General features: G+C 43.5%; 1 protein-coding gene across 3 annotated transcripts in view; it reads right to left on the bottom strand.

Annotated features, from left to right (window-relative positions):
• Positions 1-21,121, bottom strand: part of LOC129854047 (probable C-mannosyltransferase DPY19L3) — a 43,877-nt gene extending 22,756 nt beyond the window's left edge. The window contains exons 1-10 of one of the 3 annotated variants that reach the window (XM_055920670.1): positions 20,859-21,121; positions 19,541-19,661; positions 15,112-15,239; positions 7,096-7,186; positions 4,846-4,967; positions 4,596-4,741; positions 4,167-4,290; positions 3,819-3,953; positions 2,402-2,533; positions 2,133-2,234 (exon numbers count right to left, since the gene is read on the bottom strand). In XM_055920670.1, coding sequence (XP_055776645.1) covers positions 2,133-2,234; positions 2,402-2,533; positions 3,819-3,953; positions 4,167-4,290; positions 4,596-4,741; positions 4,846-4,967; positions 7,096-7,186; positions 15,112-15,239; positions 19,541-19,652 — 1,092 coding nt within the window. In that variant the 5' untranslated portion in view covers positions 19,653-19,661; positions 20,859-21,121. The other 2 variants (XM_055920671.1, XM_055920672.1) reach the window with 2 other exon arrangements.
• Positions 21,122-22,484: the final 1,363 nt, after the last annotated feature.

The following is a 22,484-nucleotide window of genomic DNA, read 5'->3' as shown; positions in this document are numbered from 1 at the left end:
ACACAACGGCCATCCAACCTGGAAGCCAGCCTCACCAATGTGTCGGAGGAAACACCGTACACCTAACGACCTGGTCAGCGTGCACTGCACCCAGCCCGCCACAGGAGTCGCTAGTGGGTGATGAGACAAGGGTATCCCTGGGCCTCCCGGTCGAGGGCAAATACTGTAGGTTTTGATGATGTTTTACTGGTAATGGGGACATACGTAAATTCCCCCCCCCAAAATAAATGTGGTCAGTGTGGTGTGTGTGTAACCTTTATTTAACTAGGCAAGTCAGTTAAGAACAAATTCTTATTTACAATGACGGCCTACCCCGGCCAAACCCGGACGACGCTGGGCCAATTGTGCGCCGCCCTATGGGACTCCCAATCACGGCCGGATGTGATACAGCCTGGATTCGAACTAGGGACTGTAGTGATGCCTCTTGCACTGAGATGCAGTGCCTTAGACCGCTGTGTCCATGTGTGTGTGTTAACTATTTAACTGTCCTAGAATGCTTAAAAGGCCGCTAAAATTTAAAGTATCAGGGTTTTTTTGGCAAGGAAAATATTGGACATCGGTATTGACCAAAAATGTAATATCGGTGCATCACTAAATAACACACATCGAATCATGTAGTAACCAAAAAAGTGTTAAAACAAATCAAATTCTATTTTATAGTTGCCACCCTTTGCACTGATGACAGCTTTGCACACTCTTGGCATTCTCTAAACCAGCTTCATGAGATGCATTCCAGATGCACCTGGAATGCATTTAAATTAACAGATGTGCCTTGTTAATTTGGGGAATTTCTTTCCTTCTTAATGCGTTTGAGCCAATCAGTTGTGCTGTGACAAAATAGGGGTGGTATACAGAAGATAACCCTATTTGGTAAAAGACCAAGTCCATAATATGGCAAGAACATCTCAAAAAAAGCAAAGAGAAATGACATGAAGGTCAGTCAATATGGAACATTTCAAGAACTTTTAAAATTTCTTCAAGTGCAGTCGCAAAAACCATCAAGCAATATGACGGAACTGGGTCTCATGAGGACCGCCACAAGAAAGGAAGACAAAGTTAACTCTGCTGCAGAAGGTAAGTTCATTCGAGTTACCAACCTCAGAAATTGCAGCCCAAATAAATGCTTCACAGAGTAACAGACACATCTCAACATCAACTGTTCAGAGGAGACAGTGAATCAGACGTTCATGGTCGAATTGCTGAAAAGAAACCACTACTAAAGGACACCAATAAGAAGAAGAGACTTGCTTGGACCAAGAAACACGAGCAATGGACATTAGACCGGTGGAAATCTGTCCTTTGGTCTGATGTATCCAAATGTGAGATTTTTGGTTCCAACTGCGTGTCTTTGTGAGACGCAGAGCAGGGGAATAGATGATCTACGCATGTGTGGTTCCCACTGTGAAGCATGGAGGAGGAGGTGTGATGGTGTGGGGGTGCTTTGTTGGTGACACTGTCAGTGACTTAACCAGTATGGCTACCACAGCATTCTGCAGTGATACGCCATCCCGTCTGGTTTGTGCTTAGTGGGACTATCATTTATTTTTCAACAGGACAATAACCCAACAGACCTCCAGGCTGTGTAATGGTTATTTCACCAAGAAGAAGAGTGATGGAGTGCTGCATCAGATGACCTGGCCTCCACATTCACCTGACCTCAACCCAAATGAGATGGTTTGGGATGAGTTGGACCGCAGAGTGAAGGAAAAGCAGCATATGTGGGAAGTCCTTCAAGACTGTTGGAAACGCATTCCAGGTGAAGCTGGTTGACAGAATGTTACGAGTGTGTAAAGCTGTCATCATTGCAAAGGGTGGCTACTTTGAAGAATCTGAAATATATTTTGATTTGTTTAACACTTTTTTTGGTTACTACATGATTCAAAATGTGTTATTTCATAGTTTTGATGTCTTCATTATTATTCTAAAATGTAGAAAATAGTAAAAATAAAGAAAACCCCTTGAATGAATAGGCGTGTCCAAACTTTTGACTGGTACTGTAAATGTTTTCACAATGTCCTCCCGACTCCTGTGTGCCTTCCTCCTGGCTTCTACGCAGCCCATAACACACATAGATGCCTTTTTCCTTCCTGGTGACAGGAGGAGGAGGATGTAGTACAAGTCTCAGGGCTCACCTTGGCTAAATAATGAATAGTGAATGTCAGTGCGAGGACGAGGACGGTGTGAAGGAGCAGCTTTCCCAGCCGTGCTGCGACACCTCCTGTCTTCAGCCCTCTCTCCATGGAACACAAGGCAAAAAGACAAAGAGCTTTCAAACATACAAACAGCATATCAGTGTGTCATGACCGCAGATGTTGCACTTACTGTATATCAAGACTGTAAAATAAACCAAGTCAAATCCCAGGGATTTTAAGAGGAACATACAGCATGTGTTTGGGCTCACCTGGAAGTGCTTGACAAAGAGAGCGGCCACAATGAAGCTGAGAGCCAGAGAGCCCAGGATCATGGAGTTACAGAACTGCAGCAGCCACACGCACAGCAGGCTGCTTACCTGGACTAGGTACAGGCAGGTCACCTGGAGAGAGGAATTGGTAATAATATATGCCATTTAGCAGACTCTTTTATCCAAAGCGACGTACAGCCATATGTGCATACATTTTACGTATGGGTGGTCCTGGGAATAGAACCCACTACCCCTGGCGTTACGAGCACCCTGGTCTACCAACTGAGCTACAAAGTCCACGTCCTGGCTCAACCCTAACCATAGCCTCAAGCCTAACTAAAACCCTAACCTTAGCTTCATGTCCACATCCTGGCTCAACTGTAACCCTCAACCCAAACTACAAACACTAAGCTCAACTGTAACCCTAGCCTCAAAGATTTGGCATGGGCCCTCAGATCCTCAAAAGGTTCTACAGCTGCACCATGAGAGCATCTCGACTGGCTGCATCACCGCCTGGTATGGCAACTGCTTGGCATCCGCGCTACAGAGGATAGTGTGTAAGGCCCGGTACATCACTAGGGCTGAGCTGTGTGCCATCCAGGACCTCTGTACCAGGCGGTGGAAGGCCCTAAAAATTGTCAAAGACTCCAGCCACCCAAGTCATAGACTGTTTTCTCTGCTACCGCACGGCAAGCGGTACTGGAGCACCAAGTCTAGGACCAAAAGGCTCCTGGACAGCTTCCATCCGCAAGTCATAACACTGCTAATCAAATGGCTACTCAGACTATTTGACACTTTGGGGTGTGTGTGTGGGGGGGGGGGGGGGGGGGGGGGGGGCACTGTGTCGCTTGCACAGTCTCTATGCGCACTCAATGGACTCTACCCACACTGACACTCCAACACACACACACTACATACGCTCACACATATTGACGACACACTCACAGACAGACACACTTTCGCATACCCTTGCTGCTACTATGTTTTTTGATCTATCCTGATAGCCTAGTCCCTTATCTACATGTACATATTACCTCAATTACCTCGTACCCCTGCACATTGACTCGGTACCAGTACTCCTTGAATATACTATTGCTCTGCACTGTAGGGAAAGGCCTCACAAATAAGCATTTCACAGAAAAGTCTACGCCTGTGGTATTTGGCGCATGTGACAAATACAATTGTATTTGAACCAAAACCCTGAACCTAGCTTCATGTGCAGATCCCGGCTCAACTCTAACCCTCAATCCTGATTGCTTGAGCTGCCACCCACAGCGAACGTGATCTCTCTAATATCATGCACAGGTCCTTAAATCTGTGATGGATTGAATCTCCAAGGAACAAAATAACGCAACATATATTTGGCTGAATGCTGTGATGGTAACGTGCATGATGAGAGAGGAATGATGTCGCAGACCTGTTCTGTGGAGATGAGGTCCAGACAGTCCAGGGTGAAGATGATGAGAGCCTGAACCAGCAGGATGAACTGATTAAACTGCCAGGTGAGGCAGAAACACAACGTGGCCAGGAACATCAGCCACAACACCACCTTCTGCTCACAGGAAAGGAGTGGACAGAAGAACACAGATCCCATTATAAAATCAGCCACTTGACCTCAAAACAACTTCTAAGATAAGATACTTCATTTGATAGTGATTCATTGTCTATTTCCACAGACGTTCTCTTCATTCTCCTATTCCGGTCTAATGGTATGCGTGTAGAGAACAGAGGAGATGATGGTGTCCTCTGCTAGGTGAGTGTCTACCTGCTGGATGGGTTTGAGGTGAGGCCTCAGGTAGCAAGTGATGGCAGCTATCTGGAGAGCGAAGAAGGGCAGGGACCAGTTCTCCCTGAGAGAGATGGTGAACTCCACCCGCGTTGTGTCCACTCTGGAACACAATCACACACATGGAACACTCAGACCACCAGCATTTAAATGTCCATTCAGATCTCAGGTCGAAGGGGGCATTTTAGGATTGGACTTGTGACAGCTTGCAGTAGGTCATCAAGTTTGTCCAGTAGCTATAACTGTATAAACTGTATGCCAGTCTGCTTCTGCTCTCTTGCCAAGTCCTTATGGACTTGTGTCATGTTTAGCTTGACAATGAAGTAGGCACCAACAGATCTGGGACCAGGCCAATACGTATAGCCTTACAATGAATCATTAGTTGGGTGTGCATGGTGAGATGTATACCTGTTGAGGATGTACCAGACTCCAGTGAGAGCCCCTGCTAGCCAGGAACCACTGAGCAGCCAGCTGGTGATGAATAGGGCTATGACATACACCGCTTGGAGGGAAAACACTGTGTAGATATAGAAATACACTGGCTCCAGGTAGGCCTGAAACAAACACACAAACCATGAAATAATAACCAATCATCTCATCGATCATCTCCATTACTATTTGAAATGGCATGTTAGTAGATGTGTGCTCTCTGTATTACCTGTATGGGTAGAATCCTATAGAGAACACCTAGGAACACCTCCTGATAGATGTTCATGCGTCGCAGGAGGTTGATGGTTCTCTTGGATTCAGTGGCATTATCATTGATGAGCTCTGAAAGACCTGATCACATGCAGACAGAAATAAGGTTCTTTCTTAAACTAACTGTCCCATGTTTCCAGATTTCTATGAATTATGACCTATAATTAATTACAATATAATTGAAATAGGTCTCCTTCCAAAAACTGGTAATCATGTATGTTAAAGGGCAGTTTTTTCTGTGTTGGAATGGTTTAGGTGGACAACAACAGAACAGAGTGGTGAGGAGGAGAAGCCCAACGTGTCCGGAATCGACCTCACCATTCATTTTCGAGATTCAGGTTCAATCAAACGTCATTTTAAGCATTGTTTTACTATTGACAGTCACAGCTGATTTCGGGATTGTGTATCGATTCGCTCCAGTTAAATATTTGTCATCTGATGTATTCGTTTCAGTCTCTGAATTGTTCAAACTTTTTTCCTGATATAATGGCTTAAAAAATACAATCTGTGCCCTGAATTAGCCTAGTGCACATGGGCACCCAGCTACAGTATATCCTGCCCCGAGCTCGTTTTCCCCGGCTAAACTAGCTGAATTACGCTACTAGTTTTCGTCCTCATTGCCAAACTTCATAAATACTGCACCCTCAACTTCAAAACTTCTTAGCTAGTTATACGTACAATCACGTAACTAAGAAATTCACTGGAAAGAAACTTGAAAATTATTTATTGTTTTGTTGACTGGGATCGCGCGATCTGTCGTGTTGTAAGACAATGGTGGCGAAGGATATCATTGCTACTTAACACGGATCCAAGTTCAGTTTTGAAATCCACTGGCATCATTGGCATAGGGTTAGCTGGATGTTTCTGACTGGTCGTGGAACTGTGACAATGGGCTCTCTGATTGGCTCGATGGGATATGTAGTGATTTTGCCAACACAGCCAGATGTGTACACAGTCTTGCACCCTTAACCTTTTTTAAACTGACTATCGTATTTGTTGAGTAAATCTAACTTTATTGGTATAATGAGTAATCCAGGAATGTAAAAAGTTAATTGACACGAGAAAACTAGAGAAAATTGCCAATGGCTACAATCAATGGCTAAATTACTCCCAGACACGAATGGCCAGCAGAGCTCCTCCTCTTCCTCACTACTCTATTGTGTAGGCGAGTAACCGCTCATTAAAAATATTAATGCGAATAGACAACTGATTGGCCAGCTCATCCTCCTCAGGAGGATGTCATCATCCTTTATGAGGAAATAGCAAGTTGTTTTAATTTTTTTACAATCCTTAACTTTTAAAAAGTGAGATTTTCACTGGACACTTACTTTAAACTTTCTGTGACTGGTCCACTTTCAGTATATAGACTAATACAGCAACTCATTCAAACTAAACAGACTAACTTCTCCAGAGTTATGGGGTGTGAGATACTAAAAAACGGTGACGCATCACTCGGATCTCATATTAACTCTGCCGAGTTATGATGCCGGGATAGGATCACTCTAACTTGGGCAGATGGAATCATGTAAACAAAGTGTGATCATGTTTCCAGTCTGCTGGGCAAGAGCGTTATTGAATTACGTTTGGTATGAGCAAACAGTACCTCGAAAATAGCAACAAAGATCTGAGGTTTCGCTCCAGGCCCTTGATTAGAGCCAGGCAAAATGACTGCTCTATATCCATGCATAAATACAACACCCCCCCATCCTGAGAGGTCCTGTTAAAAGATAAAGTATGACACAGGTCACTTACAATGCCATAGTTTTTTTCTTCTTCATTGTCTCCCTTTTAACTAGCTTTATTACCATGGTTACATAACAAGCCATTGGTCAAATACCTCCCTCGTTACATAATGATGAAGGGACCCGACCAGACAGACAAGTGGACCGAGAGGTATGCCAATGCCCTCTGTCTCGCTATTTAAGGACCTCTCTTTTGGCAAATGCTGCATAATTAAAATACATTTATTTTATAGAGGGGCCGAAAAGATGACTGTCCAGAGTTTACAAGAGAAGGAAATGTTTTAAAAGTGAATGGGCTCATTTCCAGGGCATTGAGTTCTGAAAGAGCACTTGTGACCATAAAAGGTTATGATTCTCAGTAGCCTCTGTGCTCTTTCCCGAGATGACTAGTAGAATAACCTGAGGGGATTGTGGGAGTAGGGGCGGTTAGCCTATATCTACTGTGATTAACTGTCATTGTACCATACCTTGCTGTATGGAGGGAGCTCTCAACATCTGTTTATAGTACGAGTAGTACAGGCCACATTCGGTCCGAAAGGAGATTTCACGCTCAACTTCCTGAAATATAAGTAGAGATGAAAATACATTTACAAAACATAAAAACAACACAGAAACCAAAGATGAGTTCTCCATATGAACAACATGTACAGTGCATTCATAAAGTACTCAGACCCATTGACTTTTTCCACATTTTGTTACGTTACAGCCTTATTATTTATTTATTTTACCGTTATTTTACCAGGTAAGTTGACTGAGAACACGTTCTCATTTGCAGCAACGACCTGGGGAATAGTTACAGGGGAGAGGAGGGGGATGAATGAGCCAATTGTAAACTGGGGATTATTAGGTGACCATGATGGTTTGAGGGCCAGATTGGGAATTTAGCCAGGACACTGGGGTTAACACCCCTACTCTTACGATAAGTGCCATGGGATCTTTAATGACCTCAGAGAGTCAGGACACCCGTTTAACGTCCCATCCGAAAGACGGCACCCTACACAGGGCAGTGTCCCCAATCACTGCCCTGGGGCATTGGGATATTTTTTTTTTAGACCAGAGGAAAGAGTGCCTCCTACTGGCCCTCCAACACCACTTCCAGCAGCATCTGGTCTCCCATCCAGGGACTGACCAGGACCAACCCTGCTTAGCTTCAGAAGCAAGCCAGCAGTGGTATGCTTATTCTAAAATGGATTAAATAGTTCCCCCCCCCTCAATCTACACACAACACCCCACAATTTTTTGCAAATGTATACATTTTTTAAACTGAAATATCACATTTACATAAGTATTCAGACCCTTTACTCAGTACTTTGTTGAAGCACCTTCGGCAGCGATTATTGGGTATGACGCTACAAGCTTGACAACTGTATTTGGAGAGTTTCTCCCATTCCTCTCTGCAGATCCTCTCAAGCTCTGTCAGGTTGGATGGGGACCGTCGCTGCACAGCTATTTTCAGGTCTCTCCAGAGATGTTAGATTGGGTTCAAGTTTGGCCTCTAGCTGGACCACTCAAGAACATTCAGAGACTTGTCCCGAAGCCACTCCTGTGTTTTCTTGGCTGTATGCTAATGGTCGTTGTCCTGTTGGAAGGTGAACCTTCGCCCCAGTCTGAGGTCCTGAATGCTCTAGAGCAGGTTTTCATCAAGGAACTCTCTGTACTTGGCTCGATTCATCTTTTCCTTGATCCTGACTAGTCTCCCAGTTCCTGCCACTGAAAAACATCCCCCAAAGCCCTTCTCCCCGATTGCTCAGTTTGACTAGCTTCAGGAAGAGTTGGTGGTTCCAAACTTCTGGAGGAGGCCACCGTGTTCTTGGGGACCTTCATTGCAGATGAAATGTTTTGGTACCCTTCCTCAGATCTGTGCCTCGACACAATCATGTCTCGGAGCTCGACAGACAATTCCTTCGATCTCATGGCTTGATTTTTCCTCTGACATGCATTGTCAACTGTGGAACCTTATATAGACAGGTGTGTGCCTTTCCAAATCATGTCCAATCAATTGAATTTACCACCGGTGGACTCCAATCAAGTTGGATAAAACATCTCAAGGATGATCAATGGAAACAAGATGCACCTAAGCTCCATTTCGAGTCTCATAGCAAAGGGTCTGAATACTTATGTGAATAAGGTATTTCTGTTTTTTTATTTCAAATAAATTTGCAAACATTTCTAAAAACCTGTTTTTGCTTTTATATTATGGGGTATTGTGTGTAGATTGATGAGAACATATAAATAATTTAATACATTTTGGAATAAGGCTATAACGTAACAAAAATGTGGAAAAAGTTAAGGGGTCTGAATACTTTCTGAATGCACTGTACATGGAAAAACTTCACAGAAAAAATGTTTCATGCATGCACAGCCGTTAACACTGTCTGAGCCTTAAACATGTTGATTATAATAGACGGGTGCATAAAAAATGCGTGGTTAAGAATGGGACAGTGAAATATAACGTCCTCCCCCCCTGAGACATTGTGCTGGATACGCAACATTACTGACGTCGTGTGGGAAATGACAGAGTAGGAAGCCTGCAAATGGCTGCACCTGGGAAAAACATAAATGAGATTACATCTCTTTATAACTTCATTATAGAATATATTTTTTTTTAAATGTAACCACAATACAACCCCTGCTATCTTCTCAATAATCTCTCGTGGACAGATTACCTACATTTATACAACGGGTGGGTCTAATCCTGAATGACGTTAAAAAGCCCATTTACTCTGTTGCATCTAACTGCACAATCCACTGTCTCATCAGCCCAGCCAGGCAATTTATAAACTTGATCTCCACTATAAAACATATCAAGACATTATCTCACATTTCTTTTAGACTAACATTTAGTTTTCAACAGTAGAGATTTGAATAAACCTTGCTGTCTCTCTAACATTTGCAACATTGTTTCAATATTCAAATTTGATCTCCAGCTGTCACATAGTAATGAAAGTGTCAGGAGTCGGGATGAGACAGACGAGACAGCCTAGTTAAATAGAGGTTAAATGATATAAATAAAGGACAGGCATGCAGCTTTTTTCAGCCAGTAAAAATCATGAATCAGCAGCATGATTATGGATATATACAAATACATATCAATAGAAAGCAGCTAAAACAAAATGCAGCTAGTTTGTTGTCTTTCCAGCTTCAGTTTGAAGTGATTGTGTTAGCTGTGTTGTTGGCTAACTCCTCTGAACAACAGTGTCTTGACGAGAGAGCACATCTTCTATGCCAGGCAAAATCAAGCATCATTATCTCATTATGGACAAATCCAAATAAATGTCACAAGAAAACTGCTAAAACAAACGCAAATGCAGCTACTTTGCTGTTATTCTGGCTACACTGTTTGACACGACTGTAAATTAGCCGTAATTGGCTAGCTAGCTAGCTAGCAAGCAAGGGATAAGAACGTTGCCAGCTGGTATGGCAACCGAACAATAGAACAAACGACCAGCCGGCTTGAATAGCAACCCTAGATTTGTGTTGGGACTCTATCTTGTGGAAGGATGAAACATTAAGAATAAATTAATAAAAAAAGTGTTAAATTAAAATATGTAAATCATTATTTGAATATGTTGGTAACCCATTGTATAAAAGTGATAATGCCCTTGAAGCCGGTGGAGGATATATTGGCACAGTTTTCCAGCCCTCAACTTTTCTCGGGCCTAACAACAACCCATGCAAATATATCTTCCAAGCACCGGCTTCACTGGCATTATCACTTAAATAAATGGTACCGTTGTCGAGCATCTGACCAAATCGAGCATCTAAACACATTACACAGGATTTTAGTTCTGGGTTAACCAAGATTATCTCCCCAATTGCTGTTAATTCACAAGTTGAATATTTTAAAGAATGTTAACCTGTATTGCAAGTACTTTTCAGAAAAGGCAACATCATCCCATTATACAAAAGAGGTGTACCGGGCTCCCTGAAAGCATGGGTAGATGGGAGCATTCGCGCAAAACTGAAAGCGCGAACCACCGCATTTAACCAGGGCAAGAAGACTGGGAATATGGAAGAATACAAACAGTGTAGTTATTCCCTCCGCAAAGCAATCAGGCAGGCTAAACATCGGTATAGGGACAAAGTTGAGTCCCAGTTCAATGGGTCAGACACGAGACCTATGTGGCAAGGTCTACAGACAATCGCGGATTCTAAAAGGAAAACCAGCCACGTTGCGGACAACGACGTCTTGCTTCCGGACAGGCTGAGCACCACCTTTGCTCGCTTTGAGGTTTATACTGTGCCACCGACGCTGCCGGCTATCAAGGACTCTGGGCTCTCTTTCTCCGTGGCCGATATGAGTAAGACGTTTAAGCGTGTTAACCCTCGCAAGGCTGCCGGCCCAGATGGTATCCCTAGCCGCGTCCTCAAAGCATGCGCAGACCAGCTGACTGGTGTGTTTACAGATATATTCAATCTCTCCCTATCCCAGTCTGTTGTTCCCACATGCTTCAAGATGGCCAACATTGTCCCCGTACCTAAGAAAGCAAAGGTAATTTAACTAAATGACTATCGGCCCATAGCACTCACCTATGTCATCATAAAGTACTTTGAGAGACAAGTCAAGGATCATATCACCTGCCACCCTAGACCCACTTCAATTTGCTTACCGCCCCAATAGATCCACAGACAATGCAATCGTCACCACACTGCACACTGCCCTGTCCCATCTCGACAAAAGGTATACCTACGTAAGAATGCTGTTCATTGACAATAGCTCAGCATTTAACACCATAGTACCCTCCAAGCTCATCATCAATCTAGAGGCCCTGGGTCTGAACCCCGCCCTGTGCAACTGGGTCCTGGACTTCCTGATGGGTCGCCCCCAGGTGTTGAAGGTAGGAAACAACACCTTCTCTTCACTGATCCTTAACACTCGTGCTCCCTCCTGTACTCCCTGTTCACCCATGACTGTGTGGCCAAGCACGCCTCCAACTCAATCATCAAGTTTGCAGATGACAACAGTAGTAGGCTTAATTACCAACAATGATGAGACAGCCTACAGGGAGGAGGTGAGGGCTCTGGGAGTCTGGTGCCATGAAAATAACCTCAACAAAACTAAGGAGATGATCGTGGACTTCAAGAAACAGCAGAGGGATCACCCCCCTATCCACATCGATGGGACCACAGTGGAGAAGGTGGAAAGCTTCAAGTTCCTCTGCGTACACAACACTGACAATCTGAAATGGTTCACCCACACAGACAGTGTGGTGAAGAAGGTGCAACAGCGCCTCTTCAACCTCAGGAGGCTAAAGAAATTTGGCTTAACACCTAAAACCCACACAAACTTTTACATATGCACAATTGAGAGCATCCTGTCGGGCTGTATCACCGCCTGGTACGGTAACTGCACCGCCCACAATCGCAAAGCTCTCCAGAGGGTGGTGTGGTCTGCACAACGCATTACCGGGGGTAAACTTCCCGCCCTCCAGGACACCTACAGCACCCGATGCCATAGGAAGGCCAAAAAGATCATCAAGGACATCAACCACCCAAGCCACTGCCTGTTCACCTCGCTATCATCCAGAAGGCGAGGTCAGTACAGGTGCATCAAAGCTGGGACCTAGAGACTGAGAAACAGCTTCTATCTCAAGGCCATCAGACTGCTAAACAGCCATCACTAGCACATCAGAAGCGGCTACCTATAGACAGATTAGGAACCACTGGCCACTTTAAGGAAATGAAATACTAGCCACTTTAATGTTTCCGTATCTTGCATTACTCATCACATATGTGTAAACTGTACTCTATACTATTCTACAGTATCTTAGTCATTTTAATTGTGTTTAAATATTGCATCACCCATCTCATATTTATATACTGTATTCTATACTTTGCCAATGTATCTTAGTCCAGTGCTGCTCGGACATATATGTACATATTCTTCATCCATTCCTTACTTAGATGTACGTGTTTTTTGGAATATGTTGTGAAACTGTTAGATATTACTTGTCTGTCGGAGCTAGAAGCACAAGCATTTCGCTACACCAGCAATAACATTTGCTAAACACGTGTATGTGACCAATACATTTGATTTGATTGATGACATTAGCAGAGCACAGCTTACCTTGAGGTGAGAGAACCACAGAAGGTTCTCATGTATGGAGTAAACACACCAGGCATGAGCCAGCCCAGTTAGCACAGCCAAGACCAACCCTGCTGCTATGACAACAGTCTGCCAAGGCCACAGAGGTGGAATGCTCAGACGGTACCAATTCTGGGAATCTCTCCCAGAGTCTTCCCTTTCACTGACCCTTAAACCCCCTCTTGCTCCACCACATCTTTCAGCAGACATATCATAACGAGAGATGTCCCAGTAACTCTCCAGCTTGCTCAGTTCTCTCTTGCGTATTTCCATGTCTGGATGCAGGGTTGCTCATGCGCGTCTTGCCTCTAACATCCAGCAGTCACCCGCTGATGAGAAAGTACCCAGGTGGAGTCATGATTAGAACCTCTCCATGTGACCAAGGCTTACTTCCAAGCTCACTCCTCTCATCATCCAGCAAACAGTCTGGGGGAAAAAAGCTGGCCACTCACTCGGTTTCTGTTTCCCCAGTCGCTCTTTTAAAACTGCCCAATCTCTGTCTAATAACCAGTTGATGAAAAAAAGAACAGAAAGCAATCACATTCGTTTTACAAGGCCATTAAAAAAAGGCTTTAAAAGCAAAACAATCTGAAGCAAACAGGGACCAGCTCGGTCTGTGTTCTGGAAGACAACTGAAATCGCCGGACAGGGAAGGCGAATCAACTCACAACCACAACTGGTGACCTCTCGGCACATCTATTAAAAAAAACAGAGAGAAAGGAAAAAGACAAAGACAAAAAGCCTGGAACATCGTTTGGAAAACCGTTTGTCAGACCGCTTAAATATTTCTAAAAAGTGGAGTGAGAAGTGGCCAGAAATAAGCTTCGGTAGGTGCTATAACTGTCATGGACGTGACTTAACACGTGATGAATTTAGTAGGCCCGGACGCAGCTGCTTCTCTGTGAACAGCGATGTCCTATAGGAAATAACTAAGAGACATGCCTACCTTTCAGAAACGCTACCGTAACATTCAGTCAACGCTGAGCCAAAACCCACCCAACATGCGGACGGTGCTTAAAAACAATATGGAATCATTCAATTCGGTCTCTTTCAAAACAAGCAGACTCCCAAAACAAAGCAGACATGACTGGCATTCTCCCATGCAGCCCTCAAGTCACAATAGATTAACTGCAACAAACAAATCACCACTGACTCCAAGACAAGGACTTTAATATTCTGCATGTTTTACTGCACTTAGTCCCCACTTGATTCAGGCAAGAGACATTGTTCCTGAGGATAGCTGAAGAAACATAAGGAGAGCATTGCTTATTCCAGTCATGGTCATCTATACCCAAAGCCAGAACAAAGCATGAATCATATAAGGTAGTACCGGTAGTCATAGGATACCACTGTCGTCTAGGCTGTTCAGTGTTGTTGCTTTTTCCACAGTGTGGATTTAATATCTCTTAGAAAGCCACGACTAGAATAGCATTAACAGGCATCAGGCTTTACACACACACACACTTTTCTGGGAAACTGCTAGGCTCACAATGTGCAGTGATGTCATCCTCTCGAACACTGTGTTAAATAAACACATGGAGTTTGAATACAGGGGAGTCGCTGCTGCCAGCTCTGTAAAGTTACCCGCATTTATTATAAATGAGAACATCTGTCTACCTTCTCTACGTTCACAGAGAGACAGAGGCAGAGAAGGGGGGAAAACAACACAAAGACAAAGAAACAGAATAAAATCAAAAATGTGCATCCATGCAGGTTAGCTCAATTAGGTGTGCGCTTTGATTTCCATGACACACTAGCAAATGATTCACAGCGTGGATGAGTGGGCCGAGTTGTGCTGTGCATTTGTGTGGGAGGTATACACCTGGACTCTCAAAGAGAAAACCCAGCGCCGTGAGGGGAAAAAAAACCTGTCGACTACCACTGCTCCTGACAAAATCAACACTCGGGAATTATTGAGGAGGGAGGCCTGAACAAGAAGCTCAAAATGTGGTCCATTTAATGACGTCCCAGACCACAGGAAAGGCACTTCACGTCAGACTGAACATGACATAATATATTTGGGCAGAATCACATGTTCTTTTATACTGTCCTGGAAGGCTCAGGGTGGATCTGGTAACAACCGCTGGCTTGAATTTCAGGACTTTGGATATAAAAGGGCTGAAAAACAATCTGACTAGAAAGACGTGGAGAACAAATCCGTCTGTTTCACCTTGAGGTGTTTATGACATCAGGAAATCCAACAAAGGAAATAGGTCATAACTCATGATATGGCATAGAAGTTACACTTAAATCAAGATGTCTTCCTTTCTAAACCCTATTCATTATTGCCAACAACTTGACTATATGATTCCTACATGTGAACTTGACGAGGGGTGGATCGCAGGACAGTCAAGTAACAATGGTGATACAGGGAGGCCATCTTTGGGGGGATTCTCACCTTGATGTTGGAAAACCACAGGTCATTTTCATGGAGCGTAGCCACGTAGATGCAGCACAGCATGCCAAGACTAATGCCCACAATCCAACCTATGGCAACCCATAGCACTGTCCTCCATGTCCATACGCCTGAAGAGAGAACAACATAACACAAAACAATATTACATGTCTCCATTGATAGCCTATACATCTTTGGCTTAACAAGGTTCTCGTATGTATGCATTATGAGGCAACTATAGGCATCTTACGTTGACCAATGTGACACCATGCCTAACAGGATGTTAGGGATGACCAAGGAGGCAACAAGAGATACTGAGATAGGGTGCAAATTTTTGGGGGGGGGTTTTATTTACCAAATTTGCAAAATACAAATTATGACTAGAGAAAATAAACCAAAGCGCTTAAATAAAGACAAAATTGATTAATTAATTGAAATGAAAAACAGACTGTCCTAAAGTCTCAACTTAAAAAAATACACAGATCTAAGGTGCAGGAACAGAACGTACATACGTCACCTGAAAAGAAGCGGTTTGACAGAGAGAATGTATGGGGAGTGGTCAGCACCATTCATTTTAAATACACATCATCGTGATATAAAGTGGGAATGTACTGATCCGATTTTAAATAAATATAGTTATTTTAGCGTTAGCAGTACGCAAAAAAAAAAAAATATGAATGAAAAGGTACTTTGCTATTTTAACACGTCAAGGAAAGAATAGTTCCTCTGCGGTGAATAGAGAGGTGGCATTTCCCAACGCCCCTCCAGAAACATACTTCATGCCGCGCAGACATGGTGCCGGTGACTAGAGACACGGCAGTAAACAAGACATTATACAGAACTTTTACTGTTTGCTGATAAATGGTTCAATGAAAGTTAGATGGAGTTAAATATACAAGTGACTGTTACAACGTAAACTATCAAGCATGCATTCAACATAGAGAAACGATGATATCAAATGGCCAGATTGTATTTCTGCAATAAAGTTATGTATGGGATATAAGAAAACAAAAGCAAATGGTCACGTCCTCATTTCTATATTATGTGTATCGCTAGTGTGTATTTGTGCTGCTAACAGCTTAGCTTCCTCCGCTGTCCGACTGCCCATACTGGGTTCGAACCAGTGATCCTCTGCTACGCAACACGTGACCACCCTCCTTGACAACATTCAAATGGGTTGAGCCCCCTAAAAAGGTACCAATTGGATGGCTCCATCCGCAACATTCCAAGCTAGCTGTAGAGTGAGTTTCCGGTACATTCTGAACTCCATTACACTCATTGAGGGATGGGTATCGTTAAGATTTTAACGGTATTACTACTCTTACCGATACCGCTTATCGATCCGGTACTTTAACGGTATTCTGGGTATTTTTGATATTTCTTCCGAAAAAAAACGAAACTAATTAAGAACAGAATTAACATTGCTTTGCTTTATTTTATGAAATGTAAAATAAGAAAAAATGATTTACAGCAAAAGAAACAGCAATGTTTTAAACTTATCACTATTATAGACTAATGTTGTGATGATGGAAATGTAAAACAAATTAGATAAAGAATATTTTCCTGCAAAAGAAAATACAGTGGTTTAGAGCAACACGGGTGGGGCGTGCAGGTAGGCTACAAAAGGACTAACAGTTCTTAGCAGTTCTTCTGGAGAAAGATCAACATATTTGCCTTCTCTGGCAGAAGTCGGGACCTCTCCTGGCTCATTGTGTTCCCTGCAGTCGAAAATACCCTCTCGCTAGGGGTGGAGGAGGCTTGAGCACAGAGGTAGCTTGTTGCAATGTTTGTGAGGAGGGACAGAGTAGCCCTCTTCTCCCACCACCACATCACAGGATCTTCAGCCATAGGGACGGGAGGTAGGCCTTTGTAGAGCTCGACCTCTAGGTCAACACGCTCGCTGAGGTTGAGGGACGAGGTGTCCTGTTGGATCGTCAACCTCAACTCCCTGTCCTCCTGTGAGAACAGCTCCTCCAAGGCACTCCTTGTTTTGTACAATGGAGGGACTGTCTCCTCCATTTCCTCTCCTTCACTCCTCCTCCTGTTGCAGGTGCTCTGTGTGTCTGCTCCGGCTCCTCTGACAGCCCTGGTGTTGCTCCTGTCACATTGGCCTTAACAGTTGCCTTCCTCAGCCTGTCCCAGGTGGCGTCACTCACCGGCCTCCCTTTAAATCTGGGGTCCATTGCTGTGGCCTCATGCAGGAAAGCTTGAATATCCTCATCCTGATAGCGCTCAGAGAGGTTCTCCCACACCTTCTCTTTGATGGTTGCCACAAACGTTGTATCTTCCTGATTCACAGTGAAGTGCTCTTCCAGTTTTTGGAGGATGGGTATGATCTGTCCACAGGTGGCATTCTTTTCACATGACACCCACAGTGTGGATGTATAGAGGATTCTCATGAGCTGGACAAACTCCTCAGCCTTATGGAAGTCCTCGTCCTTCAGACGGTTGTCCTTGGTCATTGCTTTTCGCAGTCGTGGGTCCAAGGCTGCTGCTTGTATCGCTGGATACGGCTCCATGAATCTCTCTATCATTAGAGCGAGTTCCATCTGGTCTTGACATCTGGGATGAGTGAGTGCTGCGGAAGGTCTGAAACAACAACAAACATTTCATTACCGCACACTTGAATATTGAATTAAATTGTTAAATGTGGGAATTTCAAAATAATACTTCTAATAGATTGAACTGGCTTCTTACCAAGGAGCTGCTGCTTTTCCTTCAAGACTGTTTGGGACATCGAGGATCTCTTGAACCACACAACCACTGCTCTGATTCGGGCTGCCCATTTATCAATGGAAGTCACTTTGTAGATTTTCTGCGCTGCCAGATTCAATGTGTGTGCAAAGCATCCTATTTTTAGGAAGTGTAGCCTCTTGATGGCAACATCCATATTGCCACCATTATCAACAGCCAAAGCGTCAATCTTGCTTGGCTCGATCACAAACTCTTCCAGAATGTCTGAGATCTCCTCTGTCACTACTTCACCAGTTTGCAATTTGTACAATGCACTCTAGGGGAGGACCTTTTGTTTTACACTGCCCCGGCTTGTGTAGTGCACTGTAACAGTGAGATAGTGGTTCTGACAGAGGCTGGTCCACCCGTATGATGTGATGGCCAGCTTTGGCACATCCTTCAGCTCATACCAGGTAGGAATTAAATGTGTCACTGAGGTAACTACTGGAGGGAGGGGTACATTTGGGGTTGAGTGCCTTGCTCATCTCTTTACAGTAAAAAGAGCGTTTTCATGTGTTGAATTATTGTGTTGTTGTGTATTGTATTGTGGAGTGATGGGACTAACATACAACCCTTTTATACTACTATATCCTAAAAATAAATACAACTCAATATATACTGACTGCCTGTTACCTAAAGCCCTTGGACTCCACTGTTGCAAAGGGAAGTAAGGCCTTTCACTATGAACTTGATCACGGCTCGGTGGCACTCATTCACCCTCTCCTCAGGCATCCTCCCACTAGCTGCCAGCGTGAAGGGGCTTTGGGCTTGTCTTTGGCTTGGACCAGCAGTATTAGAGGGAGGAGTGGTTTAGTTCATTGTAGCTGCAACTTTAACAAAAACTGTGCATTTCTCTGCCTGTACACGATGCACTTTCGATAGATGTTTGCTCGTGTTTCCGCACTTGTGGCAACGAGCATTGTCAGTATCGACTCTGGTGAAGTGGAACCACACTTTTGAACGTGTAGTTCTCTCCGCCATCGTCACTAATTAAGGGTCTTTCTGGTGTGCGCTGTAGCGTGTGAGAGAGACAGGCTCCGCGTGAGAGAGATCTCTCTTCTGGATTGGGAATAGCGAAAATGCCTCAAACAAATGTCTTAATCTTATTGCAAATTAGAAACGGTTGGTGAGATAAAATGTGCAAGATAACGTTTATGTAGCAATAATAACCAGGAAATGTATTTTCTTAAATTTCTCCAGTACTGAAAGCAGAAGCGATAATGTCGGAGCTTATCGACACCAAGGTACACGGTAAGGGGCCCCGTTTAATACCGGGTTTCAGTACCCATCCCTACACTCACCCCTTCTAAACTCGCTACACAGCGAGCTACCCCTGCTGTTGAGCTGAGCCCATCTGCCAATCCGGGTCAAAGCACCACTGTAAACGGCATCACTGCAAGTCGCTGTCCCATACAGGGCTCGAACCAGTGAACCTCTGCTTCACAACACACGTGACCGTCCTTGTTGACAACGCTCCAATGGGTTGAGCCACCCAAATACCAATTGGATGGCTCCATCCGCGAACATTTCAAGCTATTGTACGTTGTTAACTCCATTACGTATTGTTTAAAGGGACCGTTAAGGTACATATATGCTATCTGTAAAGCAGTTTTTTTTTTTTTACTGTGTAACACGCGGTGCGGCCGTCACTCAGGGATTGGTCCAATAGGTTGATATGAATACTGAGCATGACACTAACCGTCTGAAGTCCTCGATAGGGGCTCTGCTGAAGGGTAGAACCTCTGGTTCAGGACCTCTGGACCAGCCTCCTTACTTCCTTTGCTGCCCTTCCTCTGCCTAAGGGCAGTCATGGTGGCTCACTGGAAAAAGGAGGGGCAGCTATTAGTCTTCCACACAAGATAGGGACGTACACACACACACACACCCTGCCAAGTACCTCAACTCCTCCGCGGAGGAGTGAATCTCTGACTCCTTCGATTCTCTCATCGACATGCGCTGACTCATAAACATTTTTCGTTCTTAAACCCTTACCGTGTACCTATGCATATCCTCTGCCGGTGAATTCCTTTCTTTGTTTGCTGAAATGCATACTTTTTGATAAACCGTTAATCAAATACAAATCGCAGACTGTTTCCTCGTTGCTGTTGCTCTAAGATGGCACCTCGGCACGAATGCACATCTGCCAATTGGATCTCAACAAGGAAACAGGCTGTGGTTGTATTTGATTAACATTTTACTCAAAAGTATGGATTTCAGCAAACAAAAAAAGGCACGCAACAGACAATCATAGGTACACAGTAAGTGTTTAAGAATGTACACACACACAGACAGAGAGAGAGAGAGTAGAAAGTACATTTAAATGCATAAGAGGTAACCATCCGTTCACACACAATTAGAAAATGACCAGTTAAACCAACATCCAAGTGTGATGCTGCTTGACTGAGGCGGTATGTGCCTCCTTCAGCAGGCCATTGTCCTATTGTATTACATCCTATATAGGTTATGGAATTGGAATCATAATGGACACCCATAGTATAATGCAAAGCATCTTTCGTATTTACCATGTGTCATTGTATAGGTTGCTATTGACTTAATTTGAACAGCAAAGAGCAATGTTTTCACCGTTACCTCATGGGACAGACTGCACATCAACATGTCCCCTGATGTCATCAAATAGTGACTGACTGTCTATCGAAAGTGTTTCGCGTCTCCACCATCCTATGCTGCCATTACAGTTTTGCAAAAAGAAAAACAACTAAACACAAACACATGTCTGTGGTAACCCATGAAAAAAACGCAAACAAACTACACAATTGTCTCTTGCTTTTCATTCATTCGCTGTTTTCATTCATCACACAGGCCTGGGTTGCTGCGGCATTTCCTACTCACGCCGCTGCTAGAATGTCATGAAATATCAGATCGCATCACTCGCTAATCTCGGTCTCTTCGAATGGACAGCCTCAGTATCGGTTTCATGCTCGGTCGATAGTGAATGTCGTTTTTGATAGCAACAAAAAAAGGATTTGATTACACTTGTTCATATATTTATGCCTCACCCTCGACAGCGCTTGCAATCCCTTATTGGATGTCCAAAGGTTTCTCCTCTCTCCCTCCCACCGACACTTGATACATGCGTAGTCTCTAGTTCAGTTGTATAAATGCTTGAAACAATGTAGCACATTTTCAGACCCGGCGCCTTCTATGTCACCCACAACGAGAAAAAAAATGTATTTGTTTAATATGCAGAGATGAAAAACGGATACTTTTTTATGTATAAATTAATAAATGATTATGAATAATTCTGGTCCTACAAAAATCGATACATAGAACACACAACAGCACAGCGCCACGTCGTAGTCGAATTGCGTATTATTATGCTGAATGTCAACATCAATTAAAAAAGACAACAGCTCTACAATTGTAAACACTTAGGCTACATTCTGGATGTAAGATGTATAAAATGTACCACCACCACTATCAGGTTCCGGGACGTTTGGTGACACCTATTCATTCAAGGGGTTTTCTTTATTTTTACTATTTTCTTCATTGTAGAATAAAAATGAAGACATCAAAAATATTAAATAACAGATATGGAATCATGTAGTAACCAAAAAAGTGTTAAACGAATCAAAATATATTTTATATTTGTAATTCTTCAAAGTATCCACCCTTTGCCACAGCTTTGCACACTCTTGGCATACCCTCAACCAGCTACACCTGGAATGTTTTTCCAACAGTCTTGAAGGAATTCCCACATATGCTGAGCACTTGTTGACTGCTTTTCCTTCACTATGTGGTCCGACTCATTCCAAACCATCTCAATTGGGTTGAGGTCGTGTGAGGATATATGACTGCGCCATCGACTTGATTATTTAGTAGACATCACTTGCTTATATTCAGTCAACAGATATATCTTAATAATATAATGGAATATAATTGAACATTTTTGTTTCTCTTAGAATAAAAACCTTAGTGTAACAAAAGTTTTAGTAAGTAATGCTGACAAGTAGAAACAACAAAACAAGTGTATTTTTCAGGGTGTGCGTGTGCAGGACAGAGGAATAGCAATTCTTAAACTATTGTTCTAAATTGAATCACCTTCTTCATCCTCATCATTCAGTTAAATGAAATTCAGTTTTGAAGTTGTGCACAATTATCAGTTTCTATTTGGTTTATGTCGCCCATTCATTATCAGTTAGAGACACAGTAGCGCCTTGGGACTCAAAAGCATAATCAGTGCTCTAACTCCCCCTTGCTGTGGTCTGGAGCAATGAAGCAGTGACGCAGGGTAACATACTAAACCACAAATTATCTCTAAATCCCGCAGCATAATCTCAAAACTTGTAGTTGAGCAACCACTGTAGCCCTTACACAGCCTAGATGTGTGTTGGGTCATTGTCCTGTTGAAAAACAAATGATAGTCACACTAAGTGCAAACGAGATGGGATGGCGTATTGCTGTAGAATGCTGTGGTAGCCATGCTGGTTAAGTGTGCCTTGAATTCTAAATAAATCACAGACAGTGTCACCAGCTAAACACTCCCACACCATCATGCACATTTGTGGCCTGCTGGAGGTAATTTTGCAGGGCGCTGGCAGTGCACCTCCTTGCACAAAGGCGGAGGTAGCAGTCCTGCTGCTGGGTTGTTGCCCTCCTACGGCCTCCTCCACGTCTCCTGATGT

Source organism: Salvelinus fontinalis, chromosome 4, assembly GCF_029448725.1.
Source record: "Salvelinus fontinalis isolate EN_2023a chromosome 4, ASM2944872v1, whole genome shotgun sequence".
Classification (NCBI taxonomy): Eukaryota; Metazoa; Chordata; class Actinopteri; order Salmoniformes; family Salmonidae; genus Salvelinus; species Salvelinus fontinalis.
The sequence above is the reverse complement of the archived record's forward strand: the minus strand, read 5'-3'. Positions and strand labels throughout refer to the sequence as shown.